This window comes from Lipophrys pholis (genome assembly GCF_963383615.2).
Source record: "Lipophrys pholis genome assembly, chromosome: 1".
Classification (NCBI taxonomy): domain Eukaryota; kingdom Metazoa; phylum Chordata; class Actinopteri; order Blenniiformes; family Blenniidae; genus Lipophrys; species Lipophrys pholis.
In genome coordinates this window covers 11,809,175-11,836,061 of record NC_137635.1, presented here as the reverse complement: position 1 = coordinate 11,836,061, position 26,887 = coordinate 11,809,175, and the positions used below count along the sequence as shown (strand labels likewise).

General features: G+C 43.8%; 1 protein-coding gene across 1 annotated transcript in view; it reads right to left on the bottom strand.

The window, feature by feature from the left end:
• The window catches only part of tanc2b (tetratricopeptide repeat, ankyrin repeat and coiled-coil containing 2b), a 167,979-nt gene that overhangs the window by 78,895 nt on the left and 62,197 nt on the right, over positions 1-26,887 (bottom strand). The window contains exons 4-5 of the mRNA XM_080470237.1: positions 10,080-10,151; positions 4,262-4,441 (exon numbers count right to left, since the gene is read on the bottom strand). Of these exons, the coding sequence (XP_080326363.1) occupies positions 4,262-4,441; positions 10,080-10,151 (252 nt within the window). The remainder of the gene's footprint in view (positions 1-4,261; positions 4,442-10,079; positions 10,152-26,887) is intronic.

The following is a 26,887-nucleotide window of genomic DNA, read 5'->3' as shown; positions in this document are numbered from 1 at the left end:
TGAAAGTCATAACACTCTGAATGGCCCTTGTAAAACTTCTGATTATTATCACTGACGCACGTTTGGAAAAAAATAAATGATGTTTCAGTGCAGTTCATCAACGTGAAGACTCTTTTTTAGTGTATTACAGTATAGTTGACCTAAAATGCAGTACGATGCATTATATTCACAGTAATTCCTGCATACAGGACGTCAAAATTAAATCAATTAACCTGCATGAACTCATTTTCTATAGTTTTTTCCTCATTCTCTTTGTCTGCCTATTTTCTACATTATCTTCAGTGAGCAAACGCCACAGGGACTCGAACTGGCGATCGTCTCGCTGTGAGGCGAGAGCGCTAAACACTCCTCGAAGTTGGCAGGGGGACTTTCAAGAAACATTCCCACAGTGATTAGCCATAAAACAGCATAAGACCCTATTTATACGACAACGTTTTAAAAGTTGTTTTTTTTTAGTTTTTGTAGTAGCAGCGTTTCAGAAAAGCTGCGTTTCCCCCGTTTCCATGGAGATGGGAGTTAGAGTGTTTTCAAAAAAGTAGCACCCGGGGAGCCGTTTTCAAAAATTTTAAAAAGCACCGTTGTGTAAACAGACTTCCAAAGCACAATGGACGTTTTGTCATTTTCACTGGAAACATTATAAACGGGGCCTTATATTATGTTATGGTGAGCCGTTTACAGAGCAAATAAAATCTACAGGTAAGTGAGAGTAAAGTAAAACAAGGTAGTATTTACCTCAAAATATTCTTTTTTTTGTAGAAGTATCAATTTCTTATGACTGTATGTATATGTATATATATACACACACATAAATCTAAATTAACCAAAGTGCAGCGATCTATAATTCCCCAGCAGCAGTTTATACATACTGGACTTAATCTGGTCTCAGTTAAAGTTTAATACCGACTGTGTCGCTCGCTGACATACTGATCCTGACTGATCCATCTTAAAAACGAGTTCACTTGTTCTTCTTCTCCGAGGGCTTTCACACGTACGTTCTTTTCCTTCTCATCCTCAGAACAAGACGTTTTCCGCTCGCTGCAGTGATAAGTTCACCTCGAATGACCTCAACATGTTATGAACTCGAGAAAAAGCTCCATTCGGTGTCCCTGTGTGTATTTCAAAACTTTGATATTTTCATCTTTCAAACATTATTTCTGCACTTATGTGTTTACAACAAAAATTTGTGATAGTATAGAAATTTTCTTAGTTATACATATTTTTTTAATTCACAGGAGCTTTTTTATTCACCCAAACCCCAAAAAATAAATTAATAAATAAAAACAGTGCTATTACAATGATAAAAATGAAGCAAAAGCAAACTTTTATGGTACCAGAAAAGTATCTATATCTATATTCTGCTTTGGTTGGAGCAGTTCCCAGCTGACAAAAGGCAGGATACAACCTAAAAGACCATCAGTCCATCACAGGTCAAACACTAAGAGACGGACAGTAGCTGCATCAACATTGTCACTTTATGCTCAATGCAAATTAACTGAAATTAAATGTTGGCAGTTGGTGACCCGCCGGTGTCGGGAGCTTGTCTTGTGTCTCTTTGCATTATGTTTCAAAGTCAAACATTGCCCTTGTTCAGTCTGATCATGAAGAGACGATAATATGTGTAATAGCTGCATTGCCGCCTGTGTTTTTATCAACCCACCACCACCACCACACACACAAATGAAGACCAACCCACACAGACACAGGGAGAACGTGGAAACTCCACACAGAAAGGCACCAAAGCATATTCAGACCAGGGACCTTCGCAATGTGAGGCCCGAGAGCCAACCACTACCCCGCTGTGATTTGTTTACAACAAAGCCCGGATAAATACCTCTTCTGTCCGCCAATGTCACCTGCACACTGAAAAACAGTTGGCATTATGTTCATGTCCACAGAAACGCAGCAGTAAATCTAGATAATGAGTACGCTGCGGTTGTACAGTACGTCTCCTGGTTGCCTCACAAATCTGTTGCGCAAGTTGACCCGCCGAGCATCCAAAGGCCCCCTCGAGAGTCTTCGCGCGGGGAGAGGGGATTAAATCACAAACTCAATGATTCTCTAAAAAGGTCAGCGCTTTCATTGCAATTTCATTCTATCAGAGCCTTGAGGTGGAATAACTCAAGTCCTCGCCGCGGCGGCCACTCCGCCTTCCCGGGGCCGATAAGGAGCGACACGGGAGGGCAGAGAGGGTCCGCAGCCGACGGAGGCCACCGGGGGCGATCAAACAGCCGCGGCCTTCAGACCCGCTGCCATTCGTTCGTTCTCTCTCTCTCTCTCTCTATCTCTCCACCTCCGGTCTGACGGGGTTCTGTGACGCCACCACGCAGCTCGGTGCTGTCAAGCTGTGCAGGATGTGATGCTGCGTTGAATTAATTAAAGGGTGAGAAAGCCGGGGCGGCGGAGCCGGAGCACAATCTGCCGCTCCATCCCACTCAGGAGCAGACGCAGGTCTTCCAGGACTCGCAGGACTGCGGACACCTCGTGGGGATGTCGTGCTGGCTGAAGGTCCCAATGCAAGAGATATTTCGCTCCCGATGCCGGATTCTAGTTACAAAGTATTAGTCCTCTTTAACTAAACTAGCTTTCTTCCCACATATTAGGACAAATGTTTGGAAATGATTCAGAGTCGCAGTGAAACAATCAAACCGTTTAAGGGGTGAATACATAGTTTGCAGCGTGTCTGTCGTTTCGGTGTGGATGGTTTTCAAAACGTTGCCGTTCAAGCGTGAAACTTTACTGAAACTGTTGTGTCTCAGTCATATTTATTCATGTGATCTCAAGAGTGCAATATCGCACTTCCTGTTTTCAGCGACATTCATTATTTCACTCGACGATGCAACACAGTCCACACAGTGAAGGGACAGGGACATGAATCTGAGAGGACTAATCCTGCCAGCAGTTCCATCTCGCGCTGTCACGCATCCGCATCCACCTCCACCTCCACCTCCACGGTGACACTTAAGATGTCAAGTGTGAGCGGACGAATCATGCAAAGGTAAAACAACGGACATGGCGGAGACGCGCTGTAGCACAAGAGAGGGGCAAGTACAAACACCTGACTGGTACAACACATCAAAGCCCGGCACAGAGACGGCTCCCTGCGTACCAATGAGACGGCAGAGCACGTCATCGATCAAGTTATTCTTGGTTGTCAAGAACACGCACACACTCAAATACACACAGATGTGTATTTGCAGTTCTAAAAAAAAAAAGATTCCCTTTGAGTCACGCAGATTAAAGCACACATTCAAATCAAGCAGAACCTGACACAAAACACTGAATAAAAGAGAATAAATTACAAATTGCATGAGCAGAGACGGTTCCTCAGAGAGCAGACAGGAGCAGAACTGCTGTGATTCAGTCTGATCGGCTCGGTCTGAAATCAAACTCCTTGTCTCCACAAAGTCCTCTGCAAGACTGTGGCACTGCCAGCGACAACGAGAGGAAGCGGTGTGGTGGCGCTCCTCTGAAAACCTCATCATTTGAACGACCCCGGAGAGAGCCACAGTCCCCACGGCATGCCGGGAAGTGTTAATGATCCGAGGTAGCTGAGAGGCTGGTGCACCCTAGTGGTGACAGCCGACTCCAGCTCTGAAGGCCTTTCACACCCACTCTGCTTCAGCGTTGGAGGCTGCTCTAATATTGGGTGAAGCAATGTCAACATTTCATTGGACATTTTTCGAAATCCAGTAAAGCAGCGCGCGGTTAAGCCGTGGATGTCCACGCCGCCGTGTGTACCCGCACCTCGGCACAGACCCGGGGACGCGACACACACTCATAATCCAGTTAATGGGGAGACAAGAGGGGAGGCAATTTCCCACATTCTCCCAGAGTCGGAGACGAGCGTGAAAGGAAACGATTAGTGGCGTGAGATAAAAAGGAGCGCAGGGCCAGCCGCAGCTTTCAGTCCATCAGCTCTTCTTGACACTGTCAATTAGGTCGGACTTCGGTGATTACAAGGACTGGAAATTGCAATGATTGCTGTTGGCCAGAGCCGAGCGCTGCTTTACACATCTCCTTAGAATTAGAGGGTAAATACTACGTTAAATGATTAAAGCTTATCAACAATCATCGGGGTGAAACATCATCCCACTCCTGTTCGCTTGCTCGTGTAAAAGCTGCTTTAATTCAGACTGCGCATCACGCCTGCTGGGTACAGTCAGGGCGAGTATCGGTATCACTTTTCCCCCCAAAAGTTCCTGAAACGAGTCATACGGTTGCACTCCGTGCGGATCCTCCATCGTGGCGGCAGCGCGTTTACCTGTGAGCTTCTTCACCGGCTGCAGCCGGACGCTGATGGCCTGGTGGGTGAGCAGCGGCGAGGAGGGCAGCGAGCGGGACACGCCCTCCATGATGCGAATGTGCTGCATGCCTTCGGTCATGGAGAGCGGCGGCACGGCGTAGTCGCCCTCAAAGGCACAGTCGCTGTCTATGCTGCCACCTGCAGGACGGGGGGGGGGGGGGGGGGGGAGAGAGACACAGACATTAGACACACAGACAGTCTAATGTGTTGTGGAGAATTATCAACATACTAACCTAAAAATAGAGCAAATTCCAAAGTTTTCCGGTTTGTCATTCCTGAAAACGTACAGAAAATCCACTGATACTTAAACTCCAACACTCACCTGTGTTTTTCTACACAAATATGAAGTGAGATTAAGATGCAGGACCAATCAGCTTTCTTGGCTTCATTTGACTTTTTTTTTCTCTCTCCTCCTTTGTGTTCAAAAGAATGAAATGCGAATCTGATATTGTGCCGTGTTTCGTCACAGTTCATTAGCATACGGGAGAATTAACCGGCATTAAAAAGCTATCATCACCACCTGCTGTTAAGGAGTGTAAATAGACAACACCATTGAATTTTCACCGAAATGTTTTTTTTTTTTTTTTTTTTGCCAAAGCAAAACCTTAACGTATGCATGTTTCTACAAACGTGTTCGAACAAACGTTTGCTCATTTTCACCTCTGCATGACTGATCTCTCAATTTCAGACACTGCAACCACGTGTCGTTTAGTCTCAGACCCCATTTACAAGGGAAAACGCATCGTTTTGGCGTTTTAGTTTCAGAAAAGTTGCTTGTTTAAACGGCATCGTTATTGAAAACGATGTCCGTTTACAAGGAAACTGTAGAAGCGCTGAAAACGATGGAGTTTTCATGTCGGGCCACAAGTTGAAGCCGTTTGATTTTGTAATGAAAACACACACACACATGCGTACACTGAACGATCTGCTCTAAACAATAACAACGAGAGAACACGGCTATAGTGGACAGACCATCAACTTGGGTTGTCGTTACGGTGACTATCAAAATAAAACTACCAGGTCCCAGGAGAATATGGGCTGGGAGTCATGACACTCTGGAGGAAACGTTGTCCTGATTGTCCATCAAATGAACATGTGCAGAAGATTTGTTTACTACGGCGATGCAGTAGCAGCATTTTAGTCACAAACTGTTTTCAAAAAAAGTTCCACCTTGGGAGCAGTTTTCAAAAAGTCGCATTTCCAGTGGCTTCGAGTTCCGTTGTCGTTGTCTCCTCTGTTCTAGTTATGCAGCTTTGGGCTGAAGATCCAATTGTCGATCAGTCGTCATGTCTTCATCAGTTCGAATAACACTAAATGTAAAACGACTGCAGATTCTACCACTGACCTGAGTATCAACAGTTTTGACAGCTGTAGTTTTAGAATAGTGCTTTCTTTCCCGATGATTGACCAGACATCTTAGCATTGTTTTTTCAGATCTTTCTATTTCAGTTTAAGAGTTGTTGTTTTTTTTTTTGTTTACATGCAGCAAACTATGCTCAACATCAGCGCCTCAGTCCTTGAACCGTGATGTCAAAGCGTTGCCACTATTGAGCGCAACTAGATTGGCGTGACCCAGAAGCCGGAGAAGCCCTGAACGCAACACGTGCCGATCGGCAGCCTGCCTGACCTCTGGAAGCCTCGCAGTAACACAATACGCCACAATTTTTATATAATAAAGGAGGATTTTGGAACCATCTGAAATGTGTTTAAACAAGCCGGAAAAAGAGCACAGTCATGACCACGAGACAGCTTTTTATGTACTTAAAAAAATAAAAAAAAATAAAAAACCCTCTCACAATGAGCGATAATTACAGACAGAGCATAAACAACCACTCACTCACTCATCCACCCTCTTTTCCTCTCTTGCTTCAAAAACCACAAATTATGATAACTTAGGTTTAAAAAAAAAAAAACTCAACACACAAACACACATACACACACACTCATGGGGGGGGGGGGATACAAAAGCAAGCGTCTGTCTGTAAACACAACATCTATTCATACGAACGGGTTCAGTCTGGCTCGTCCATATAGACGGAGCTGTGAAACCAACTGGACAAGCAACAGTCAGAGAGCAATGGAGACACAAAACCATTATCAGACTGCAGCACCAACACACATACGTGTACACACACACAAAACACCATTATCAGACTGCAGCACTGTGGCAAGTCCCAGGGGAAGCATGGATGATGGTTCGGACGGAAAGGCACAACGGCTGCAGAATGCAAATATACAGGTATTTAAAACACACACACACACACACACACACACACACACACACACACACACACACACACACACACACACACACACACACACACACACACACACACACACACACACACACACACACGCGCGCACACGCGCACACACACACACACACACACACACACACACACACACACACACACACACACACACGCACACACACACGCACGCACACACACACGCACACACACACGCACACACACACACACACACCAGTTGGAGTCAGTCCATTCGTTTAGTGGAGAATGTTACAGCAAAACCAAAAGAAAAGAGCCAGAATAATGGCCACATCATCCCATATTAAAATTCTCCACATGTACAGAGACTCGGGTATGAATACCAAAGGGAGGCAGAGTATTTTTGCAGCAATTATTGGTAGTCAAAGATTCAATTCAATGTTAATGTGTTCCATTATTCATTGAAAACAAACAACTGCACCGCTATCAACCAATTATTCTTCATATAGGTGAATAACGTAGCGGAAAACATTGAAAAGTACAAAATGTTTTCTTTTAATGGAGAAAATTAGCAAATGAATGGAAATCTTCCTTAAAAAAAACAAACCCAGACAGCCGATTCAAAACTCCGCGGCTCACGTCCTGACAAACAGCTGGAAAGTGGGCCACATCAGTCCAGTTCTCGCGTCTCCACACGGACTCCCTGTCTGATTTTAAAAATATTACTGCTGGTGGATCTTCTGTTATGTTGTGATCCACCCAGACCTCTCAGGTCGTCTGGATCACACCTGCTTTCTGTTCCGGTGTCGGAACCAAAGATGCACGTGTTTATGCTCCAAGTATTTGGAACAAACTATCTGCAAAGTGCAGGATGGCTCCAAAACAACCAGGTTGATAAGACCTTTCTGTTTGCCCGCAGCCTTTCAGTAAACACAGAATTTATTTAGTGTTGCAATTCATCTTCACCTCTTCTACTTTTAAGCTCTCATTTCAATGCTTCGTCTTGAAGAGATCAAGATGTGTGTAACAATAAATTATGTAATAATTCAAGGATTTTGGCCTTTTCAGTGAAATAAATGCTATAATGTAATAAGTAAGACATCAGATCCATTAAAATAATAATATTTGACCAACAATATATTAAGTTATTACATGGTTTAAGCAGCATTAGGTCCTTTCAAAATGTAATAAATGTAATAACTGCAGGAAATAATGTAATAACACATAATTAATGGTCATTCTTGGGGAAAAAAAAGTTTTGAGTGGTTCGCTCATCAACAAGCGGCATATAGCCGTTTAATCGTTATATTCATAATTTTGTATTGTTTTCATCTTTGCAATTTTTCTCATTTATTTCATTGAAAAGTGTTATTTATTTATGTTTACATGTTATTGTTGCTGAAATATGCAATACCTCCTATGACCACAAGATGGTGTGTTGAGTGACTTGAACATTTAGTGTGTTTATGGTCCAAGGAGACCCAACAAAGCAGCTCATAAAAAACCCTGTTTGCTGTCCATCGCCTCTGTCATGCAAAACTGTAAATAACACATTTAGAGCCATTAGTACCGGACCACACGATCTGAGCAAGAAAGCACATTTGGCTTTTAGAAAAGGAAAATGTGCCATCGTTTTCTGCTGCTGGGGATCATTTCTCTGCTGCCCTTGCAACCTTTCTTTTAGCCCGGTAGATAAATAGCCGTTAATGCCAACATGAATTGGTGTATAATGTAAATGATGATGTTAATCAACTGAAAACAGGCCGTGTTCGGCGAATGTCCTGACATTTTCCAGTGCTCTGCTACAAATCTCTTCCGAAGAAAGCACAAAAAAATGACCTCAAGCAGCTTGTTAATATGCAGTTTAGACCAGAGAGAATAGCTGGCTCGATTAGTCATCTCGTGTACTAAACAAACACGGCACAAAGAAGTTGCTTACGCAAGTAAATTAGACCTTTAGTGTCACTAACAGCAACAAAAACTGTAGCGAAGCACATTGAAACGGCATCAGTGAGCGGTGGCTGTTTTCAGGACGGGGCTTCGCCGAGGCAAACTAGAAGATAACAATTTCAATATATTGTTAACATTTTGCTTTGTGTCAAGAAAATAACTCCAGGTTATTAGAATATCGTGTTTCAATGACCATTTTTAGTTGATCGTGCCCTATTTATGGTCTTTTTAAAAGAATCAGAGATGCCAGATTCATATAGTTTGACCATTCAGATAAAAAGCAGCTCAATTCTAATTTTCAGATGAAACCCAAAACTTTCGTTTTAATGTTGGACGTCCATTTACACGACAACGGTGCTCAGAGCCAGAGCCACTGAAAATGTACGTTTGGAAAACGGCTCTCAAGGTGGAACTTTTCAAAAATGCTCGGACTAAGAACACAAGGTTTCCTCCAGTGTCACGACTGCCAGTCCATATTCTCCTGGGACTTGGTAGTTTTATAGTTGACAGTCACCATAATAACAATCCAACTTCCTAATCTGTCCATACAAGTATCCGTGTACTCCCGTTGTTAATGTTTATAGCGTATTGTTTTCTGCTGCATGTGTGTGTGGGATTTTATTACAAAAAAAAAAAAAACAACAGCACCAACTAGTGGCCCAAAATGAAAACAACATAATTTTCAGCTGTTGCTGTGTAAACGAACATAATTTTTTTTAAACTATTCGGAAACTAAAAAGTGAAAACCTCGCGTTTCACCTCATATAGTTTGACCAATCGGAGAAAGACCCCAGATCATCGAGGCTGCTCCCATCATAGGCTGGGTTTCTACCACACAGGCTGGTCTCAGTGAACGTCATGTTCACAGCCAGACTTGTAAAGTCCAACAGATTTTTCTCTTAAAAATGTGAGTGAAAGCAGAGATTAGAGGGGTGGAGAAGGAGTGCCAGTCCGACTTTAGTGGCAAACTCCAGAGAACAAAAGCACTCCAGGGAAAATTACAGTGTTTTATTTTAGGTTGTCATAAGAGATGTGCGGCGCTGCTCCAGGCCCCAGAATACACACAGACACCTTCTCATCAAGGTGTTTGACTCGAAACATGCAAGAGGATGGGGGGGGGGACCCGAGACATGAAATCGTAATTACCTGAAATCTTTCCTTTCAGGCGCTAACAATCCCACAGCTTATTTTCCCCAGAAGTAACTCCCATTTACAGACAAAATTACAAGAATATAAAACATCTTACAGCGCTCCGCCTGTAAATATAACTTCATTTCCAGCGGCCATAAACTTTTCAACTATAAAGTAGTATAAAATACAGCTCTGCGAAAAAAGGTCTCCATGGGTTTCTTCAGTGAAAACATTAAGGGAGCGAAAATGGAGCCCGGAAAGAGCCGAGAGAGGGGCATTAGAGGAAACGAGAGGCTAAAGGTGGGAAAAGAACTCGCATGCTTGTTTTCAGCAAATCGTTTTTTCATTCACTCCCATAATACATATTCACACCAGCACAGTACACTCCGTAACAAGAGCTTTTACCAGAAAACTAGAGTTTATTACCAAATGATGTCAAGGCATCTGAAATGAGATTTGATGCTTACCTTGGCCGATGTGGCTCAGGTGAGGTTCTAGACTGGGCGAGCGGGGGTCTGCCAGGTCCTCGCTCCCGCCATCTGCAGACGAGGAGCAGAAAGAGAAAGACAGGGAGTGAGCTCGGTGGTGTTTGCAGCGGGGCGAGGAGGCTTGAGACAGCAGCAGCGCCACCTCCTCCTCCCCGATCAGCCAGGTGTGGGACCGAAGGACCCCCAGCAGGCTGCTCACACACAGACCCTCGACGCCTTTCCTCCTGGAGCCCAACCGGCCTCTCATCGTGGCGAAGGGGCTCCGCACCGCCAAGCTCAACTTTTTTCGCCTTCCCGTGTTCATGTTCAAGGTCTCTCTATCTCCTCGCAGGTGACCAGAAGGCTAAAGGCATTGTTGCCGCTGTTGCATGCAATGTTGTGATAGAGCCACGATCAACGAGCGCACTGGGCTGGACGGTTCAATGAGCGAGGACTCGCGGTAAAACAGTGGGCGTTTCCCTCGGATGGATCCACATGCGGCTAATGATATGACGATCAATTACGCCCAAGGGAGCATGCAGGCAGAATTAGCCACAGTGGATGGAGCTGCAGAAGGTGGGGGTGGGGGCGGAGGTGGGGGCAACATCAATGGACAGCACAGTCAGTGTCACCCGGGGATTGTTTCATAATTCCGTTCAAGTGCACATGGATCTACTGTAAAGCACAAACGGCCAGCAGAGGAGGTGTAGAACAAATGACTTGGAAAGAAAGAAAGAAAAAAATGATCCCAACAGAATTAAGTGAGCTATTATTAAAATCGGAACTGAGCTACATGCACAACAACAAGCCCAAACCAACGGATTATCTGCGTGTAGATGGAAGAGCGATTGCCGCATTAAGCAGGGAGGCCCTTTATCTCGGAAGGATTGTACATTTTGGCAAAGCCCCACATTGTGTTTCAAACGCAGGACTCACCGTCAGCCCAGAGAACCCAAACAAATACTCGAGTATTATCTCTACAATCACAGATTCACACACAGTGTGTGCCAGTAGCCACGCAGCAGGCGAGATTGGCTCGCTGGTGGAAAGATCAAGCTTGTCGATAGACAGATAGAATAAGCCATGGGGCATGATTGTATGAGAACTGGGCCAGCGAGAGATTGACGCTGATTGTGGAAGTGGGAGTCCTGCACAGAGTATTTGTCAGTATTTGCTTTCATGGCCCGAGCCACCATGTTGATTCAATAGTCATAGATACAAACAAAATGTAAAACGTCATACAACCGAAACACGTTTTGTTTTAGGCGCGGTTCCGACACATTTTCTTCAGTTCTGACAAAGACACCGATCGTGCCGCAAGCGCCTCACGTGTTCGCCTCCAAAAATAGATTCCCACCTTGTGTGTCTGATGAGCCGCATCGTCTCGTAAAATCAATGTGGTCAGAATCAATGGGGGCCATGAAGACGATGAGCATTACTTCCACCGCGAGGTGTGAGGGCAAACGCATGCAAACACATTTAAGATGTGTGACACTGGAAGCGGAAAAGCTTGTAATAGATTTTGCACACTTGCTCCGGTGGCAGATCTGACGAGCACCTTCGGGGACGTTTCGGGCCGTTTGTTCATCATTACGCTGATCTGAGGCCTTAATAATAGCAAACCCCGTCTCCTTTGAATGAGTGGTTATGTTGTTTGATTTCAAACACTTCAAACGGGACCTCTGATAGTCACACAACCTGCAAGTAGCTTTTGGAAACGAAAAGAGCTGCGGGCTTTGCGGGAAATGAAATAACTTTTATTCAGGTTCAATTGCGCACCGAATGACGTATTCATCTTAAATGTCTTCAAATTGCTGAAGTCTTGGAGGAGAAATATCTACTTTTTAAGTAAGGGGAGTATGCTATGTCCTTTGTTTGACACAGAGATTTTTTCTATGCACCACAACAGCAGTAAACAATTAATTCTTCAGAGGGGAGCCACATAAAGAAAATAATTTTATTTACTGAAAAGCACAAAGGTTTAACCTCCTTTCACCCATAGTCAACTGGGCTCGACCCCAGGCTCCGTGATGAACTGGGCGTTTGTGTGTGGCGTTTACAGGTTCTTCCTGTGGCTGCATGGGGGTTCTTCGGGTATTCTGCTTTGTCCTTACGTATCCAGGGTGTCTAATGTGATATATCAATGTTATAGTAACATGAAATGGACAAAACCATTTGCAGCAACAAGCAATTCCATGAGAATACATAAACTCTGGATTAAAATGTTGCCTGTAATCAGCTCCAGAGTTGGATAAAGCCGTTTAGGCTCGGTTCCCGGTATAACATAGCAGACTGCTTTTCAAAATATCAATGTTATTATATGTTAGTACTCCAAACATTCCTTGTTCAAACAGTTTGGGAGTTTTTCTAGTTTTTTTGCAGAGTGATTTGAAAATGAAAACCGGCCCTCAACCGGGCAAACCACCAGAAAGCATTGCTTTTTTAGAGTAAAAAGTATACATCATGCAACAGCTATAGAAGTTTCTTGGACATTTCACTATAATTCACCAGATTGTTTCATTAAAAAATGCTTTTATGTTGAGATTGTAGTCATTTTCAGGGATAATTGTTCGATTTTTGCAAAAATATAGACATTTTCATCACGTAAACACTAAAAAAAGAAAGGGAAACTGTAGATTATAGATTACATTTAAAAGGTTATTATAGTAATATTTTACAGGTCCAGCCAACTCGAGATGAAATAGGGCTGAATGTGGCCCCTCAACTGAATGTTTGACACTTCGAGTTTAGTTGCTACCAACCAGGAAATCTCTACCTCTATAGCGGGTCATGGGTAAAACATAACCACAACAAACAAAAAAAAGGAAAGCCGGTGAGAGAATAGGAGATTTCTGCTCAATTAAAGGTGAATCTCATCTAAGAGAACCCAGAAAAAATTGTCCAAAGAACAAACCAGCTGGAAAACATTCTCCCAAAAAGCCTTGAGCAACTAAAAGTCATAAAATATGGCATAAAAATATTCAAGCCAGGAAAAGATCTTAGTTCCCCAATAATTCTCCAGAGACCTGCACCGTCACTGAAGCAAGCACAACCATCACCAAAATAGACGCCCTACATCACTATAAAAGGTCATCCTGGGGGCAAACCGCACCAGAGCCCACTAAAAAGCCAAAAGAAGAGTTCGTATCCTCACTGTGTTGGCAGCTCTTTGCGGCTGCAAGGCTGCATTGCTGTGCAGGGATGTCAAAGGAGCGAGCCAATTTCGCACTTGGACAAAGAGTCATTATGGGAGAAGTCAGCGTGACATCTGATAGCGATCCCATGGAGCACGGCGGAGAACGCTGCCATCATCATCGCTCAGGCTGACTTTGATGAACCTCCCAGTCGCCACAGTTCAATGTGACCTCTGATCCAAAAAGAGGCTCCGTTCACAGGTACTGTCTGCGAGTGATTACGACAAATTGTGGTCTTTTACAAATCCCCTTCTGCGACGCGCAGTACGTGTCTGACGGGGAGTTAAGTTCCCCCGGTGGAGGGGAGGGAGGATTGATCAGCAGGCTGGAAATCCACAAACTCCAGATAACTGATCTGGCGAAGGGATGGCGGAGCAAATTACTATTTGAAATGGATTTGGTTATGTTCCTGTGACTCATCAATCACATCGCGCACAAAGGAAACTAATTGACTTGCCCCTGAAACTGCAATCGATGCCCGTCTCGTGCTCGAGGGGCCCCAAGAAATGACAGCCGCCAACAATGGGAAGAAAATAAAAACGCAGCCGAGCTGCGAGAAAAGCAAAACATCCTGGATATTAGGAGCCCAGAGAATTGCATCCTTCAGCTGAACGACTTCCCTGACAGAGCGATGATTCACGCCGTGGCTCAGTTCTACTTCCTACCTGTACCGACGGCTGCCGTGGGACACTGACGTTACCACCCTGCTGTCAATCCCAAGTTTCTCACAAGGAAAGGAGAGGAGTTCACTAATTAAACCGCAGCTACTCTCCGCGTCCCGCTAAATATTTCTCACCATTTATCAGAATAATATGCGATGGGTACTGGGGCCAATAAGTCTCCATTGAGATGATACTTCAGCAGGCTTTTTACTGACAGCCTCAAAACTACTGCTACTTTTGATTTTTTTTTTTTTTAATTGGTTGTAAAGTGTGTATTTTTTGGGGCAGGAAATCATTTGCTTCTATGAGTGTGTATTGGTTAGCACTCTCACTGGGTTTGAGTCTACTTCTCCCACAGTCCAAAAATCGGACTCTTAAACATCACCTCAGCTCAGTGTTGAGACACGCCAATACACGGAAAGACTTCCGTACTCTACTACCATTGCCTCAGCCTAAATATCCGGACCAGCAGCAGCTTGGGCGGAAGTTTGAGAGCAGAAGCAAATAAAAAAAAAAAAGGTGGAAGCCTTGAGAGGTTTTAACGGCCTCGCAGACCACCGCCTCCTATTGGTTACTGTCTTCTAGTTAAAAAAGGATTGGAGTCCTCTGATGGTTTTGGCCAGTAAGTTGATCCCGTCTTGTGAACACATTCCAACACAGTGGACGGATGGAAAAATAAAGGCTGTGAGGTTGAAACTGTTAGAAGTGCTAGAATGTCGTTTTCATAAATCAGGGGGGTCAAACATAAGGCCGAAACAGGCCCACAAGAGGCTTCAATCCAGCCAAACCGCCTAGGAAATTTCAAAAATTTCAAAAGAAAATCTTTTTTTTTCAAACAAATTTCTTAAGAGTAGTGGACACAACACAACACTGAGACTCGAGCCGAGACATTAGTGATGGTGCCATGAAAGATAGCTACCTCGTTGATATCAAACTAGCCTCAAAGTCATGCTGTCAGGTTGAGTTGGTAAAAATACCCACAATGCAACAGCTATAGGAAAAGGCGTTTCACTGTATTTTACACTAGAAGTTCTCATTGAAATAAAATTTTGGGGGAGAATTATATTGGTTTCGTGAAAATAGAGACATTTTCATCTTGCGACACAACAATGAAAAACTTTATATTTCAAATTTAAAGGTTATCATGGCGCTTTTTTACCAGTCCGGCCCACTCAAGACGAATTTGGGCTGAATGTGGCGCCTGAACTAGAATGTGTTTGACAAACTAAAACCTAAATTGTCCACAGGCGTGCCTTGGTGATCGGCTCCAGCATCCTCTGATCCTAAAAATCAAATAATGAAAGTCTTCTCCAATTCTCTCAAGCTTTTCTGCCCTTGTCTGCGCCCACTGTCGAGCCAACAAGGCAAACCCTTAATACCGTAGTCGACTTTAATTTTTATCGCGATTCCATATCGAGATTGTTTCATCGCTCTAATTAAATACACACTCTTCAAATCCCATCGCGGGCTTCTCCGAGCTCCAACCCCAACGACTGTGAGGCAGAAAGAGGAGGGAGAGATTGTGCTCAACCGAAGCTAATAAAACTTCCTGACATCTATTTAGCACCCAGTAGCCCACACACTAATAAAAACCAAGATGTATATCATAAATCATATGAAGTTGTCTTGTCACGGGGTAATTTTCCAAAACAGGCCGCTTTAAAGAGTGTTGGGGAAAAAAAACAAGAATTCATAATTGAGAAGAGAAAAATGCCAAGAAGTGAATCAGTGCCGATTCCTGCAGAGAGCCTCGATCCTGACTGCCAAGCTGCCTCTGCTGACGTCTCGACAGGAGACACTGAGACCCGACGGCCCGAGAACCGAACTCCGGTGCTCCTCACAACGTCACAAAGTCACGCACACTGAACAGGCTTGGATAAAGTTTCTTTTCATGTAACTATCAACTGCTTTCCTTATGAATTGCCTTCGCAATGGTCGAAGTGCAAATTTGCACATTTAAAGAACATTTGGCATCTTGGCTGGACAAATTGCTTGAGTGATGATCAGAATTGCAGTTCCAGTCTGCCAACCTAATTAGCACAGAAGTTCTTGCATAAGCTAATTGTTTTATCACTTTCGGAGTCTCAAGTTGCAGCGATGGGAAACACTTAGCTGGCCGACACTCGGACGTTTCTGTATTGAACCGATCAAGTCGTTATTTCTGTCCGCATTCAGGTGTCAGACAAATGTTTTTCTCTTCTGGTTTGATTTTCATTTAAGGTTTTAATCAGATTCACAACAAGCTGGACGCATCCTAATGAGTCACAGCACCGAGCCATATGAGAGCACACACATCTGCTCACTGGTACGGTGGAAATGTTAATCAGCATCACTTAAAGTAACACAGAAATAATATTCTATATGCATACATTTGCATACACAAACACAAAATGTAACTTTTTTACCGTTATTCGTTAGAGCCTTCTTATATCTGTACTTTCCTCGCCTTCATTCTTGTGTTTTAACCTTTATAACGACAATTTCAAGTTACACTGAAAGAACTGACGAAGGTATAGATGTTATTAACTCTTACTAAAGCAAAGAGGTAGAATTTATATTTTCATTGAAGTTTGGTTTAGTTTTTTTTATTCAAGTGCCTGTTTTGCTACTTAAGTTAAAAATAAATAAAAAAGTTATTTTGCTGAGAAAGACACATTTTATCCTGTGCTGCAGTGAGCCACTCAAAGAACACAGTACAGGCAATCTGCCATTACAAAACGATATTCAACCACATCATCCTACCACATTACCCATGGATACACTTCAATGAACAACTGAAGCAAGAATATTCCTCCGAGAATCGACTGACCACTTATTTCTGCACTTTTCATCTAACAACAAACATAAAAATCACATTCTCAGCCACAATTAGAAAGAATTGATGAATTCAATCTCTAGATAACTGTTGTTCGGTACAAAAATCCCATGAGACACCTGTGAAGAGAGAAGGAAACACCTTTGGTCTGGAATCCGCTATTCTGAGATGTGTTTTGACAAATCACGAATGTTGGAGTGGAGCCGTGTGGAGGCTCAGCAGGGCTCCAGAGGACGACTTCCACCGTTTCGCCACAATGAATGGAAATTTATGTTTATATGTGTAATGAAGCCGCTCCAACTGGACCGTGTAGGTGGGGTTTGATCAGATTGGCCTAAAATTGCAGGTGTTCGAGTTTAAAAAGGAGAAAGAAAATGACTTTGTATTCATTGTAGATTTGGTTTGCTGGATTATTTTTCTTCTTGGACGGTGGTCCTCTTTTTTGTTTTTCTAAAAACATGAATTTGTGAGATGACCAGAGGAGCTCTGGATTACCAGCTTTCTAACTCTACTAGATTCACAATGTTCAAGATTTAAAAAAAATCCTGGCTCTTTGTTTACGTTTGTGGATTCTGCAAAATTTCACTAATTCGCACAAACAGCCAATGAGGATAATTGGAAAACTGAATCAAGATGAGATTAATTGGTTGCAGGTGCACATCAGAGTCTGTCTGCCTTCCCATCAGCTGTTCCACTGACATTCATCAAGAGGATTTCCAACAGTTTCACCACCGCAGCGTTTCCCGATACTCTTTACTTTTTACGAGCCTAAAAATAAACAAGCCGGCCGGTAGGAGAGCAAAGACTCTGGTGTAATGAGTGGGTAGTAAACACCTGTAAGTGTTTCGAAGGCCCACTGCCTCCTGACAAGAAGAAAACGTGAATTTAAAATACATCTCAGTCCCCCGTTCACACGTTTTCAGCTCAAAACGCAAAACCTCCGTTGCATTTTGGGGCGTAAACGTGGAACTTTTGCTCAAACGAAAAACGCATATTCCCTTCGTGTGAACAAGGCCTCGGTCTTTTTACATAGCCTCTGCAAGCTTATGACTACACAGATAAAGATATTATTCTTGAATAAACGGGGCTGCTTATCACTACACACCCAGTAAACCAACCAGATGATGTATCTTTGCATTTCTGTCCTTTAAATATATAAACTCAAGCCAAGAGACTACATTTCTGTCCTTTAAAGTGGGCAAAATACCTCTTTACCTCCACCTTAGAGACTAAACAGTATTTAATTGCCACACAAATAATGCAGACGAATCCTTACTGTTGCATCCACGGCTCATTTGTTGTTCGCCCATATTGGCTTACCTGCCGAGAGCAGAGTGTAAATCAGAAGCATCTACCAATTTACCAAGCAACAGCGGATGCAATAAAAGAAGAAATATCCCCACATCCCAGTTACGCCCAGAGCACTACAGGGGTATCTGTCTTTGTCCCGTTATTACATAACGCTTGATTACCCAGTGGCCACGTTGAATTGTAATCCGGAGCTGTTTTTAGCTCACACTATTGCTGCACACGTTTCTGTCCCCTTCGCTTCACCTGCGCTCTGACCTGCATGAAATAAGATATTTCACGTCACCTGATGGGCTTGTGTCGGATAACGTTGAAACATAAACTGTATAGAAAGTTGAAGCCCACTTTCTGTACCGCAGTCCATCACAGAGACAGACAGGCCGCTTGTAAATACTCAGAGGTGTCAAACATATGGTCTGTGGGCCAAAAACCGGCCTGCAAGCGGCTCAAATCTGGCCAAACCACCAAGCAAATTCTACACATTTTAAAGAAAACAACACAGAAAATAAGCTGAGAACTCGTCGCTATCAAAGTAGCTTCAAAGCCATGCTGTCAGGGTGAGTTTATAACAACAAGCATAATGCAACAGCTTAGGTTTGGCTCTACTTTGTGCCACAACAACAGAAAAAGAAAATTTAAAAGTTATTATGGCACTATATTAATCACTCGAGATGAAATTGGGCTGTCTGTGACCCCTCAACTAGGTATGTTTCCTTGCAGCTTCACCGATATCTCAGCTCGGGTCTCAGTGTCGTGCTGTGTATGCTACCCTTTTGTTAAATCAATGCTTTCTTTGAAATCTGGTGGCCGGATTGGAGCCTTTCCCGGGCCTGTTTTAGCCCAAGGGCCTTAGATTTGACACTCCTGCTTTACGTTGAACAGAATCGTCAGATTTGTGTCACTTGCTTCAGAAATCCATTTGGTATCTCCGCGCGTCCCACAAATCCACCTTTAAGATATACCTTACGGTGGTACACTTGTCCTGAGCATGACCTGTAATCCTCTATAGCATAAAGGTCTTTTTCCTGGCCAGAAATACTAATAAACTTGGTCCTCTTCCCTCCAGAAGAGCCCGGAGCCTGTGACCCTGGCCAGCGAGGAGTATCTGGAGGACAGCGAGCAGCACGGCGGTGGCGCCGAGCCAGCGAGGTGACGCATGTGTGAGTGGCTGAGTGCGTCAGGCTCTGGCTGGCAGCACCAGCACTCAGCAGTGTCCTGGATGGATGGACGGACGGATGGATGGAGGTGTTATGATGGAGGAAGCAGGAAGAGGTGTGTATGAGTGTAACTGAGAGAGAGATCGAGAGAAAACAAAAACGAAGGAGTGATGTGCCCCGACTCCCACACTGCCATTCGATGCTGAGAAAAGCTGTGTCGCAGCACTGAGTGGGTGGGCTTCGTTTAAAAAAAAAAAAAAAAGCACGCGCACACACACACGCACACACACACGAACAAAAATAAAAGAGTCTGGGGAGAAAAGAGAGAGAAAGGCCGCACCAAGCCTCTCCTGCCTCCAGTCTGACACACTGCTGGGGTTATATCACAGAGCAGGGAAGTGAAAAGCACGCAGCAAAAAATAACCACACGGAAATGGAAGTGTTAGAAGGATTTTGTTTCACGTGTCTTGAGACGTCGAGAAAGACAGTAAGGAGAGAAATTTAAAAAAAAACTAAAAAAAAAAACAATAATAAAACAAATGGCTCTGACTTCTGGTCTGCCTCGAGGCATTCCAGTGAAGAGTGACTCTTTTGTTTCTGCTCGTCTTTAATCCCCGGCAATGACACACAGAGGGACGGCAAGACGTGTGGAAAGCTGGCATGCCACCTGTACCACGTCAACTCACTATACAAAGACAATTACACTTGCTTCCTTTATTTTATTTTTTTATCAGCTTCAACCAACCTGAATAATTTCTCCAATCAATCCTCAAATTAAAAGTGACAATTTCCAAGAGCAGGATTGCTTGGTTTGTGTGTGTATAACAGTCGGAAACCCATTTTACTCAACACAAAAACAGAGGCAATTGAAAAAAAACCCTATCGTTTAAAAAGCGTCTTCCGAAACAAACGCTTCTCCAAACAAAGGTAACGAAAAAAAGAAGACGCGAGCGAGAAAAAACTGCAAAATCATCCACAGCTTGAGGCAGTGACATTGGGTTACTGCAACAAATGACTCAACAATAGAAGAGACCGTTGGAAAGTGGAGCCAGTTCTTCATAGAGGAAGATTAATCCGAGGGGCTGAATCTGCTCTGACGTGAGCTGCAAACATTTGAGCGCCCGGACTAATGAGCCCGTCGACCGATCGGCCGGAACGTCATGAGCACTGACAGGTGACAGCAGAGATGCTGATTATCTCTTTATCATGGCATCTGCCAGTGGGGGGGGGTACATCAGCAAGCGAATGTTGTTAATGCAGCTAAAGGCTGTGTGATTTTACTCCGTGTCAGACAACAGACAGGCGATGCCGTGACGATACTCGGGGTCTCGTTTAACACAACTGATTCTCAACTGAAAACGCGTCGTTTTTGCATCTTCATTTCAGACAACTTTCACGTTGGCACGGCAACGGCAGAGATGCTGAAAACAATGTAGTTCTCGTGTTGGGCCACTAGTGGGTGCCGTTTGTTTGTTTTTGTAACGAAACCGCACACACACATAGAAAACGCTATAAACGTCAACAATGGGAGTACAAAGAATTCTAGTGGACAGACGACCAAAATGGTTTGTTATTACGGCGACACGACACTCTTGGGGAAACATTGTTCTTACTGTCCAACTACTGAATATATGCAGGAGAACTATTTACCGTGTTGCGCATGTGTGGGAGCAGCGCTTCAACAAAGTTGCATGTTTCCCCCATTTACATGGAGACAGAGACAGAGTCGCAGTGTTTACAAAAACTTGCGATTTCCCCCGCGAATGTTTCCAAAAAGTTCCATTTTCAGTGGCTCTATGCTCCGTTGTCATGTAAACTGACCCCCACAAAATGCAGCAAAAGCTTTCAGTTTCAGGTTAGTAAAACAGCTTACAAATAATGTATTTGACCGTTTCATATCACAATTTTCTTTGTGCAGTCTTTTGTGCAAATGCAAAATAGGAGTCTGCACAATGATGGTTTTTTTTTTTTGTTTTAAGGGAATATCTTGCCTGTTAGTCTTTTCTTGTATGAACGATCGAGAGTTATTACGAGAAGAGGAAATTGACTTGTTAAAAGCATGGTCCTGAAAATGATTTGTGTAACAACTTGTTTTGTAGCGTCGCCCGCAGTCCCTCTGACCTCGGTCCGTCTGCGGAGAGGCGAGAGGCGTGTGCGACTCCTGCTAAGGTTGCAGATGCCACTTCTCGGCACCGACAAAGAGTGTTTAATGAGAAAAACCTCCGGATCCTGATGAATTCACGCGGCGAGGCCGGGGAGAAGGGCTCCTGCTGGAGTCGCTGCTTTTTCATTATGGCGGAAGATATTTACTGCCTTTCGAATTACTGCTGTGTGAATGACAGTCAGGGCTATTACCATACTTCGGCGTCAAGAGGGACGGCTTGCGAAACACGATGCCGGTTCCCGTTGGCCACCTCTGTGGTGTGGGATTTGCGAGCTTCTCGGCTAAAACAAGAATTGGAAGTAATGCACCTTAATCTTGCTTTCTGCCAGCTCCACTGGGAATGATCCGGTTCTCAGACGATCACTGAGAGCAGCACTTGAGGAATTCAAAATCATGATCCAGCCACGCAAAAAAAAAAAAAAAAAAAAAAAAAGTTAAAACCCATAGATACGATCCAAAAAAACTGCCTCTGTTATTCTATTTAAAACTCAGTATACAGCTCTTGTTATAAAGTTAGGCATTCGTTTGCCCGGGGCACCAATTAATTTCAATGTTTTGTTAGGAATCCAATTAATTTTTTTAACAAGAAACAAATGAGAACGCACAGTAAAGTCCGAAAAGTGACGCGGCTTCCAGCAGAGTTCAGTCAAAGACCAACAGCAGTTTATTCGGTGTCTGTGAGGCTGTTTACATGACCAGAACGATCCCAGTGGAGCTACCAATGCCGGGGAATATCAGGACTCTGTGTTGACAATATGCCGTTCACATGATCACTTGCATCTCATAATGGTCTGTTTTTTGGAGCGATCATGTAAAACAGGCTCATTCCATTCTGTGAGTTAAATCCTCCATCTCTTAAAGAGCCACACTGAAGTCAGTTCCACTTTCCACAGACTGTCTACAGTCGACATGACTAACCATAGTGATGAGTGACCATTTGGTGATGATCGCTGAAAAAGCCACAACCAGAAAATGAGTCACGTTTTGCAAAAAAATAAAAAAATTTATTGTGAAACAAGAATAAAACGCCAAACAAATACCAAGTCATGCATACAGTATCTAAAAGAAGTAGTTTGATGGGAAATAGCTAGTAGGATAAAGTGTTGTTTAGCGTTTTTTTCCTCCTCACATCCAGTCGAAGTTTATAGCTTTCAAACCTGCAAGACAGTCACAACTCAGGCGATAAAGTGGCGGCAGAAGAGACGGAGAAGAGGAAGACCGAGGTGGCCATAGTAACAGATGAAGCATGGAGGATGGAGGGAGGTGGAACGGAAAGACGACGGAGGCTGTCCTTGCTGCTGCGCCCTCCTCCGTTGCGCTCTTGTTATTCTTATCCTCTGCTTGCCCACAGCAAGGCAATAACTCACTCTATTCTCAGTGTCGCTGTGATGATAGTAAAGGGGGGGAGGGGGGTGGGGGTGGGGGTGGGGGTGTGTGTGTGTGTGTGTGGGGGTGTGTGTGTGTGGGGGGGGGGGGGGGGGGATACACGCACACGTGCATGTGCTCAGATTATACCCACACTACTTCAGCTGCAGTGGAGATGGGTCTACAACTGCAAACAGGCAGGCTTGAATAATGAAATCCACATTAAATATAAAGCAGACGGGGGGGGGGGGGGGGGGATGTAGAGCCGGCAGAGCCGTGGCAGACACCAATACTTACACATGGTGCAGAGAAAGTAGGCTGGTTTATGAGGCTGGATGTCTTTTGTCATTTACATGACAGCTACACACTGTACTATGGTGAGCGCGCCACGCGGCCTATATTTAGATGTGACAAAACATGTGCACTTATGCACGCAGTGTTAACCAGCGGGTTTCAAAACAACGGGAAGAATCTGGCAGTGGAGTGGAGGGAAGGGGATCCTGAGGTTACGAGTACAGATGAAACAATCAACCCTTTATAGTGCATCTTCTACAATTTAAACCAAATTCATTTTAATTCAGCGACCACATTCAGCCCAATTTCTACTTGAGTTGGCCGGACCAGTAAAATAGTGCCAAAATAACCGTTAAATTCAACTTTCACGTTTTTTTTTTGTTGTTATTGTTGTGGCGCAGAAGATGAAAATGTCTATATTTTCACATAATAATAAACAATTACTACACGGGCCTTAGGTTTGACACAACTGATAGATAGGATGTGACAACATTCTGCATAAAAATAAATACAAAACATGTATCCCATTCAGAGAAATATTGAGGCGATAAATTGAAAAGTAACTGGTTTTAGTTCAGTTTGTCGGTCTTAAAGTAATATTTAAGATAGACAGGTTATTTGTACTGTCTTGTCTGGAAAGTTTTAAAAGGGCATCTTAAAGCAGCTTTCAATAACATGCTTTCAAATAGGAACCTCCTACGTGAGGAGTTATTGAGTTCACTAAGATGAAAACACACATTAAAGAATGGAATCTTGCTGTGACGTCCCTTTTTGTCCTCCACTTTTTACAGGGGTTGCCATAGAAAGTTAGTACCTCATTGACTTATCTGGTATTTTTTACGCTGGAGGTGCTTCCTGCTACAACTTAGGAACAGTTTATGAACAATTTCAAGTGAAAACGCAAACATTTTTGCCGCATTTTGGGGATCAGTTTACGTGACAACGGTGCTTGGAGGCACTGAAAACGCAACGTTCCGAAAACGCTGCTACTGCACATGCCCACCACGGCCGTAGTAACAAGTTTTTCTGCACATGCTCAGTAGCTGGACAATCAGAACAACGTTTCCTCCGTCGTGTCATGACTCCCTGTCCGTGTTCTCCTGGGACTTGGCAGTTTTATAGTTGACTGTCACCGTAATAACAATCCAACTTGGTCGTCTGTCCACGGGAATATTTGTTTTATGTTTGTAGCATATTGTTTTCTTTTCGTATGTGTTTGTGGCTTCATTACAAAAACAAACTTGTGGCCTGACATGTTTACCTACATTGCTTTTAGGGTTTCTGCAGTTTCAGTGTGGGCAAGCATCGTTTTTCAAAATGTTGCTTTCTAAAACACAAGACGTTTCTGAAGCGAAAAAGCAGATCAGAAATGATTACTTAGTGTGAGACGGCATATGTCGTCTGTAAGTCAGGGTGGGGGTCGGGGGGTTGTAATGTGGTTCAAGGGGGGGGGGGGGGGGGGGGGGGGACGACTCATCCATCTGCACTTTAGGAACCTCTGCTCTAATAAAACTGCTTCTTCCAGTAAATACTATCAATAAAACGAGGAACGTTTTGCATTTGCCAAGCGTACATCCTGAAACAAACAAGTTCTTGTTTCCACAGTTATTCTACCTCTTACGGTTTCATATTTCTAAAAAGAAAAGTGTGTTTTCGTTGAGGGGAGAAAAAAACAAAATGCAAATTAAAAACAGAAACAATGGCACAGACTCCAGATATGGGTCAGTGTGTGTGTGTGTCTGTGAAAGAGAGACGAGCATTGTTCTTGGCAGATCCAGTGAGCTGGTCTGACATCAATTTTTCATGTACTACTTTCCACTGGGTGCACCTCGTACTGTTTGGGTGTGCGACTCTTTGTTCGGCACTAATCTGCTGAACTCCACTGGCAGAAATGATGGGATATACGTTTGTTTTGATCCCGGATTACGCCGCTTCTTCATCATCGGCCTTTCAGGTCGCATCTGCTTCGTCACGATCTATAAAGTGTCAACCCAGTTTTCCAGGGCGCAAGATTAAGATTTTAATTACTTTACAGTAAGCAAAGCACCGTATTGAATTTTCGGCCAATCTTCATTATGCTACTTTCCAGCCTTCTCTCACTGATTATCCACGCTCGATACAAACATATGCACATAGTTTCCTGCTTAATCGCGAAGAAAATGCCGTTTTTCTTGGTGTACTGGACTCAGCATAATGTAAAGCCCACTCTCATTGAGATTATCAGGGAATACAGAGAAAGTAGTTTTTAAGCGATCCTTGAAACACTAATTTAAACCAAATTACACTACAGCATTTCAAGTTAAGACGGATCGTTTTTGTTTCAGACAAGTTTTGAACGTTTTGAAAATGATGTCCGTTTATATGGCGACAGCATAAATGCCGGAAACGACGATGTTCTCATGTTGGACCACTAGTAGGTGCTGTTCGTAGTTTTTGTAATGAAGCCACACACACTTGCGAGCAGAGAAGAATATGCTACAAACTGTAACAATGGGAGCAGACAGAGATTCTCTGTGTGGACAGACGACCACGTTGGATTGTTATTACGGTGACTGTCGACTGTAAAACTACCAGGTCCCAGGAGAACATGGACTGGGAGTCGTGGTGCACAATAGCAGCGTTTCCACCGTAGACTGGTAGGACTGTCAAAAAGTAGCATTTTCCCCGGAGCCGGAGCACTTTTGAAAAGTTTTAACTTGGGAGCCCGAACGGTTGCAAAGCGCAACAAAAGCTTTGTGTTTTCACTTGAAACAATGTTGTGTAAATGGGCCTTCGTCATGCGTTCACAATTAACATTTAAATAAACCAATGAGTCTGTTGTACCCGCTGTCGTGTAACGTGTTAACATGTTGCGGTAACGCATTCATAATGTATTTGCTTTCATTTCATGCAAATTAGGTCAAAGGTCAAATCAAATATGGAGTCTAATGTCAGTCGGTGTTTTCCGTTTGAACTAAAATGTAATGTTGCATAACAGTAATCAAGTAAATAATCACAAATCTTTACCTTCAAATGAACATTAGCCACACGGAGCCGGATGATATTAGCCTTTTTGTTTTATAAAAAAAAAAACTTTGAATGTGTTCGCAATTAACTTCAATGAACTGGTGGATTAAAAGACTAATCAGTTCAGCGGGACGCCGCGGTAATGTGGGTATTTTGAGGCACAATCACACGTCCTGTCAAAGCAGAGAAACCTATCTACAGGCCTGGTGAAAAAAAAACTGAAAAAAAACAAGAAGTGCCCTTCCAGCGAGTGTCATCTGGAGTTAGAGCTACCGAGAGTGGCAAAGATGGCTGCTAGACAGGAGAAGAAGGAAGGGGGGGGGGGGGTGACAAGACAGCCAGCCAGACAGACGAGTACACACGTACACAGACTGTAGGTTTCCATCCGAAGACGGAACGACGGCGGCCATCAAACGCAGGCGCGGCGCTGGAGACGCATATGGACGCACAGCTGGCGTGGGCTCGGTCCCACGCCTTGCTCGTGGTTCCTGTGAAGTAAACCAGGCGTCGCAATGTTGTGCTTTGCTGTCTTCATCGTGCAGAGCGAAGCAACACAACATCCCTCAGCATGCGCGGCGAGCACGGGGCACTTCCTGCCATTCAAAAGCACGCGGCATCGAGCGGCAATAATGAGCCCATCCACATCAAGAGGCACAATGAAAACACAGTTTCCCCACTGAGGAGACACAACAGAATGCCACTGCGGGGAGGGGGGGATAAGTCCCTTCATGGATTCAGAAATTCAAACGGGCATCCACCATGTTATCGCAGAAGGATTTGGGTTTATACGTGTCAGTGTGTGGTTCGTAAAGAAAGAGAAAAGAGGGATAGATGGAGAGAAAC